Genomic DNA, 6,422 nt, shown 5'->3' with positions numbered 1-6,422 from the left:
TTTTCTTTTAGGAACTCCTCATGCTGTAGTTGCCAGAACATCAGCTCTGATAAATCCTACCTAGACTGGATGGGTGGAAGCACGTATATGACCAGAGATCACATGGGTCATAGCCACCTCCTGCTAACTTTTCTGGCCAATGTCACTTACTGGGGACTTGAGGCCTCTGCTTGAAACCATTTCAATGAACCAGCTGCAGAAAGAACTTGGGGTGTAAATCCACTGCAGCAGTTCTTTGAGCTTGCCAGAAGACCCTGGCCCTGTTCTTCCCAACCTGCAAGTCCCATGCCAGGGCACAGAAAGAACTCTTAGGTCTACTTTACTGACAACTGAAATGCAAAGTACTTTATTTTTAAACTTCTAAATTCGAAAACAAGACAGCCCAGGTTAAATAATAAGTCTTCAGAAGCATGATTTGCTCATCTGGAGCCCAGAGACAACTTCTCAAACTCCAGGTGGAAATGCTGCAGCCGGCCCATCTGTGGCAGAGGATATCCCATCTTGGCCTGAGGGTCCAAATGTGCCCCCCTCCTCACACAAGTGACTCAGTCCCGAATGTCTCCTGGGACGCGTACACCATGTACAAGAAGCCGTCGTCATCCTTCTCGCTCTCATATACCTCGGAGATGGGCGTGGACACGCTCACCATGCTGTGTCCGCTCACCAGCAGGAAGAAGGCCTGGTTGGCATTGAGCTGTAAGCGCCGTCTGCGGAGAGGGGTGGGGGGAATGACATGAAGAATAGGAAATAAAAAAAAAAAAAGAAGAATGGAAAATCATAGGCAGTGCTGGGTGAATGAGAATGTGCTCCTAACTGGGGTTGGGGGGAGCCCTGACCCAAGGAAAGGACGAAGACGACTTACCTGATGATCTTGATGAGCTCACTCATGTTCACATGGTCAGGGACGAGGAACTTGGTTTTATCCAATACTGGAAGCTGCTTCTCACCCTTGTACCGCTCTATGATGACCTGCAGGAGCCCCGAGGGGATATGAGCTCAAGTGGGGAACCCTCACTGCCTACCTACCAATGGACACATGGCCATATGATAGGGGTCACCCATAGAGCATGCAGAGACACTTCCAAGGACATCGGCATGGCTCTGTGTCTGTTCCATCCACCACAAAGGAATGGGTTCGGGGAGTGCTGGGGGGTGACCTGCTGCAATCCTGATACAATATGGTACCCAAGAGCTGCCAGATGCAGCTTCAAGTGGCCCTCAAATAAATTAATTTGTTTATGTACCCTACCTAGCACTGTTTAGGGGTCAACCCTGGTAGGCTTGGGAGATCCTATGGATGCTGGGGATTGAACCTGCTGCAAGGCAAGGGCAATAGCCCTCAGGAAAAAAAAAAATCCCATTTTTAGTTTTTGGGCTACACTGGCAGTACTCTGTTTACTCCTGTCTCTGTGCTCAGAAATTACACTGGCAGACTTGGGACCATATGGGATACCAAGATTGAACCCAGGTTGGCTAGCATGCAAGGCAAAAGCTCTCCCCTGCTATATTCTAGCCCCCAAAATTGAAATTTTTTAAAAAATTGGGCCCAACCTGGAGAGATAGCACAGCAGCATTTGCCTTGCAAGCAGCCGACCCAGGACCAAAGGTGGTTGGTTCGAATCCCGGTGTCCTATATGGTCCTCCATGCCTGCCAGGAGCTATTTCTGAGCAGACAGCCAGGACTAACCTCTGAGCACCACCGGGTGTGGCCCCCCCAAAAAAATTGGGCCCAGGGGTTGGAGTGATAGCACAGTGGTAGGACATTTGCCTTATCTGCTGCTGACGTGGGACGGACCCAGGTTTGATCCCTGACATCCCATATAGTCCCCTGAGTCTGCCAGGAGCAATTTCTAAGTGCAGAGCCAGGAGTAACTCCTGAGTGCCACTGGGTGTGGCCCAAAAACAAAAACAAAATTGGGGAATCCAGGGGCTGGAGTGGTACCACAGAAGTAGAACATTTCTTTGCAAGTAAAACGCCACTGGGTTCGACCCAAAAATAAAAAAAATTGGGGTGTTGGGCCCAGAGAGATAGCACAGCGGCGTTTGCCTTGCAAGCAGCTGATCCAGGACCAAAGGTGGTTGGTTCGAATCCCGGTGTCCCATATGGTCCCCCGTGCCTGCCAGGAGCTATTTCTGAGCAGACAGCCAGGAGTAACCCCTGAGCAACACCAGGTGTGGCCCAAAAAAAAAAAAAAAAAAAAAAAAAAAATTGGGGTGTCTAGAGAGACAGGACAGTGGGGAGGGCATTTGCCTTGCATAAGGCTGACCTGAGACTATCTTCCACAGGGCTTCCAAACCCCATCAGGAGTTAGCCCTGAATCTGAATATTGCTTGCTGGGTATGCCTCCAAAACTAAAAATGGATTTTCTTTTCTTTTTGTTTGTTTTGGGTCATACCTGGCAGCACTCGGGACCATATGGGATGCCGGGGATTGAACCCAGGTCTGTCTTGGTTCGGCCACATGCAAGGCAAACTCCCTACCACTATGCTATTGCTCTGGCCCCTAAAAAATGGATTTTCTTTTAATGTGAAAGTGCTCTAAATGAGGAAAATCTCAAGATTTTGGCTTGAAGGCTCCATCCTAGGTCACAGCTGACCCCAAGAGTGAGGAGCAGTATCCTGGGGTTCTGGGAGGCCTGCACAGTGGTGACTGTGCTTGCCTTGGTGCCCACACCTACCGGGATCTTGGTGGGGTGCTGCTCTCGGATGAGCCGGACGTCCTCCACCCTTTGTTCTGCAGAAAGGAGAAGGGGCATCAAGGTGAGACATTCCCGCTGAGCAAACAAACAGTAAAGACTGATAGGCTACAGAGCTCAGCTCTACAGATGAGGCTACTAGCACACTTGGGGACAGGCCTGGAGTAGGGGATGCCATGGAACCAGGCTGTGGGATACATTCAGGGCACTGCCTAGATACCTCCAGCCCATCTTGGTGAGTCTTGCTATAGAAGTTTGTACAGAATCCTTCATAAACCAGAAGTTTGCTCTTCAGGCAATGTTCCTGGATTACTCCAGCGGCAGCCTTTGGTTCTTGCTTAAATGAAGAGCCCAGAGAAAGGAAGGGGTAGAGGGAGTGCCCTATTTTGACTTTTTTTTTTGTTTTGTTTTGTTTTTTTTTTGGTTTTTGGGTCACACGCGGCAACACTCAGGGGTTACTCCTGACAAGCTGGGGGAACCATATGGGATGCTGGGATTCAAACCACCAACCTTCTGCATGTAAGGCAAACGCCCTACCTTCATGCTATCTCTCCAGCCCCCCTATTCTGACTTTTAAAAACTGTCCAAAAAAGAAACAAAAGTTCCAAGTATGAAGCTTGGGGGTGGGGGGTGGGGTGGCCACAGCAGTAGCATAGTAGAGAGCGCGCTTGCCTTGCAGAGCCAACCGTGATTCCATCCCTGGTACCCAAATGGTCCCCTGAGCCCCATCAGGACTGACCCCTGAACTCCGCACAGAGCCAGAACTAAGCCAGAGCTTTGTAGCGTGTGGCCCCCAGACCAAAAATAAAGCACAAATCTGGGACTTACAGTAGTACAAGGGTTAAATAAAAGTGTTTTGCCTTGCACGAGGCTGACCTGGACTCGATCTCTGGCATCACATAGGGTTCCCCAGCCCTGCTAGGCGTGACCACTCAGCATCACTAGGGGAGGCCCCAAAACATAAAGTGTGAAGTCTGTTGCTGTTTAGTTTTCCGAAAATGACTGTACTGTTCCTTCCTTTCCTATAATCACATTTCCAGCAAATACTAGATGGGGAAGAGGGAAAGGATGACAAGCCCAGTTCTTAGCAAGGACACATGGTCGGAAAGGCATGCGCTGCCATCAGTCATACGAGACGTCCAGGCATCCCATCAAAACCTACCAACAAGGTTTCCACATTGACCAAGTTTGCCAGAAAGGTGCTCAGATCAGGAACCTCAGATAAAGAAAGACTGGCAGACTCGTGAGATATGAACTTCCTCTCATATCTGCTAATGCTGTTTGGATTCCAAAAATTCTCATAGTGATCTTCAGAAAAACTAAAATAATTCCTGTCTTCAAAATACAGTTTTGCAAGGCAATCACCCTATTCCCCATATTATCACCCTAGCTCTGATTCTTTCATTTTTAGTTCTTTACCTTATGTAAAGAACTAACATGCACATGAGGTTATGATGTGGTAAAACTTGAGCTAAATCTTTCATGCAAAATACATAAAGTTTTGCCTGTGTAAAAACAAAAACAAAATAGTTTCATTTCTTTTTTTTTTTTTTTTTTTTTTTTTTGGTTTTTGGGTCACACCCGGTGACGCTCAGGGGTTACTCCTGGCTATGTGCTCAGAAGTCGCTCCTGGCTTGGGGGACCATATGGGACACCGGGGAATCGAACCTCGGTCCATCCACGGTTAGCGCAGGCAAGGCAGGCACCTTACCTCTAGCGCCACCACCCGGCCCCACAGTTTCATTTCTATTCCCCTGCCCAGCTCTTATAACCAGCCAGTGACAAGTAAACAGATGCATCTGCCATAAACTTGTGGACTTGGAATGGGGTGAGGGGCAGTAAGTGGGTGTTGGGAGTCCCAGGAGGGCTGAGGGACAGAAGCTCACCAGCTCCTCACTTCCACCAGAGTGTATATCGAGATGTGTGGACTGGGCAGTCCCTGGGCAGTGCTTGCAGAAGCTTCCAGCTCTGTGCTCAGCCTACATAAGTGGTTTCTGGAAAGCCTCTGGCCTCCTCATGCTAGGGGGCGAGAACACACAGTCCCAGGCCTAGTTCCAGTCTGTCGGAGCTCAAAACCCTCCCAAGATGATTCTCCATGCCTACTAGTGGATCTGGTCATTTCCCTTTTTTGGGGTTTCCCTTCATTCTTTCTCAGCCCTTAGAGCTCCCCAGGTTTACCCTAAACAGCTGCAGCTTGTCCCCAGCAGAGAGAGTTGTATGGTTCTGGAGGCTGCTTCTCCATTCCTCAACCCTAGGCCTGAGAGGGCATTTGGCTGACCTGGGCTCCATCCTGTCTGGGCCCCACTAGTACACAGGCAAGTGCAGTTCAAATACAGAAACAATAAAATCCTACTCAGGCATTTTCTTTTGTTGTTTTGGTTTTGGGCCACACCCAGCAGTGCTCTGAGCTCACTCCTGGCTTTGGGCCCTGAGCTCACACCTGGTTCTGTGCTCACTCTTGGTGAGCTTGGGGGGAACTTGGATTCAACATAAGCAAGCACCCTACCTGCTGTCCTGTGACTCCAGCTCCTCACGGACACTTTGGTGGCTGAATTTCTGAGTGTCACTGATGCCAGCAATGTCAGCCCATCTATCCCACCAAGGCTATCCCTCCCAGTGAGGGCTTACCGACAAAAAAAAACACACAAAAACAAAAACTTCCCCAGGGCCGGAGAGATAGCATGGAGGTAAAGACTTTTTGCCTTGCTTGCAGAAGGACGGCGGTTCGAATCCCGGGATCCCATATGTCCCCCGAGCCTGCTTGGAGCGATTGCTGAGCGTAGAGCCAGGAGTAACTCCTGAGCGCTGCTAGGTGTGACCCCAAAACGAAAAAGAAACAAAAAAACAAAAACTTCCCAAGACAAGCAAACCCGGGTAGCATCTGGGGGGGGGGGTGTGTGTGACGGTTCTATGTGAGCCGCTCCTGGGCTGGGAACAGGCCAAGAGTAAGCCTCAGACTTAACATGTCAGGGCCGGCGCCCTCTCCTCCTGAAAGGGGGCGCAGAAACACGAGCCCCGAGGGCGGCCTCCTCCGCTGCCTTGCGCCAGCCAGGCAGGTGCCCACAGGGTGAGGTCCCGACTCGCCACTAGGCGGACCAGGAGGGCCCGAGGCAGCCCGGCCGGGCTCCGCCTCCAACTTCAAGCCCGGCTGCGTGAGGCCCGGACTCAGGCCCCGCACCGGGACGCGTCACGGGGGGGGGGGGCGGCGGTGGTGGTGCACGGACGGCCTTTGGAAAACGGGGGGACAGGAGCTCCAAGGCACGGAGCCCGCACTCCACCCCTGAGCCCCTTCATCGCACCACCGGGCCCCCCGCGAGCCCCGAACCCACCACCACCCACGGCAACCAGCATTCGCTGCTGCGGGGGGAGCGGGGTGCGGGGCCCCTCGCGGTGCAAACCGACAACCGGGACGACGCCGGGGCCCGCACGGCCATGCGGGGCGGGAAGGGGCCGGGTGGGACGGGGCGCACCGCGGGGGTCACCGCGTCCGCTCCGCCCGGCCCGTGGTGTTGACAGGCGTCCCCGGGACCCGCGCCCTCGACTGACCCCCGGCCCCGGCCACGCACCGAAGCTGCGGCGCTGCTTGAAGCTCTTGTCCGACGGCATCGCGCAATAGGCGAACGCGGCGGCGCCTACTCTCGGCGGCGGCTCCGACTGCTGCGGCGGCGGCTCCCCGGGCCTTTGGAGCCCGCAACTCGGTCAGGTGACCCGCGCCGCGCCGCCGGG

General features: G+C 52.6%; 1 protein-coding gene across 1 annotated transcript; it reads right to left on the bottom strand.

Annotated features, from left to right (window-relative positions):
• Nucleotides 1-318: 318 nt before the first annotated feature.
• Nucleotides 319-6,422, bottom strand: MAP1LC3B (microtubule associated protein 1 light chain 3 beta). Its single transcript, XM_049786806.1, has 4 exons — nt 6,263-6,422; nt 2,679-2,734; nt 863-969; nt 319-707 (listed from the first exon to the last, which is right to left on the bottom strand). The coding sequence occupies exons 1-4, from the start codon at nt 6,300-6,302 to the stop codon at nt 533-535; spliced, it is 378 nt and encodes a 125-aa protein (XP_049642763.1). The 5' UTR covers nt 6,303-6,422; the 3' UTR covers nt 319-532.

This window comes from Suncus etruscus, chromosome 14 (assembly GCF_024139225.1).
Source record: "Suncus etruscus isolate mSunEtr1 chromosome 14, mSunEtr1.pri.cur, whole genome shotgun sequence".
In the NCBI taxonomy this organism is placed as follows: Eukaryota; Metazoa; Chordata; class Mammalia; order Eulipotyphla; family Soricidae; genus Suncus; species Suncus etruscus.
The sequence above is the reverse complement of the archived record's forward strand: the minus strand, read 5'-3'. Positions and strand labels throughout refer to the sequence as shown.

Coding starts and splice junctions, on each gene's coding strand:
- MAP1LC3B (XM_049786806.1), bottom strand. CDS start 6,302: ATGCCGTCGGACAAGAGCTTCAAGCAGCGCCGCAGCTTCG. Junction 970..2,678: donor AGCACCCCACCAAGATCCCG/GTAGGTGTGGGC, acceptor GGGCTCCTGCAG/GTCATCATAGAGCGGTACAA. Junction 708..862: donor GAGCTCATCAAGATCATCAG/GTAAGTCGTCTT, acceptor CCCTCTCCGCAG/ACGGCGCTTACAGCTCAATG.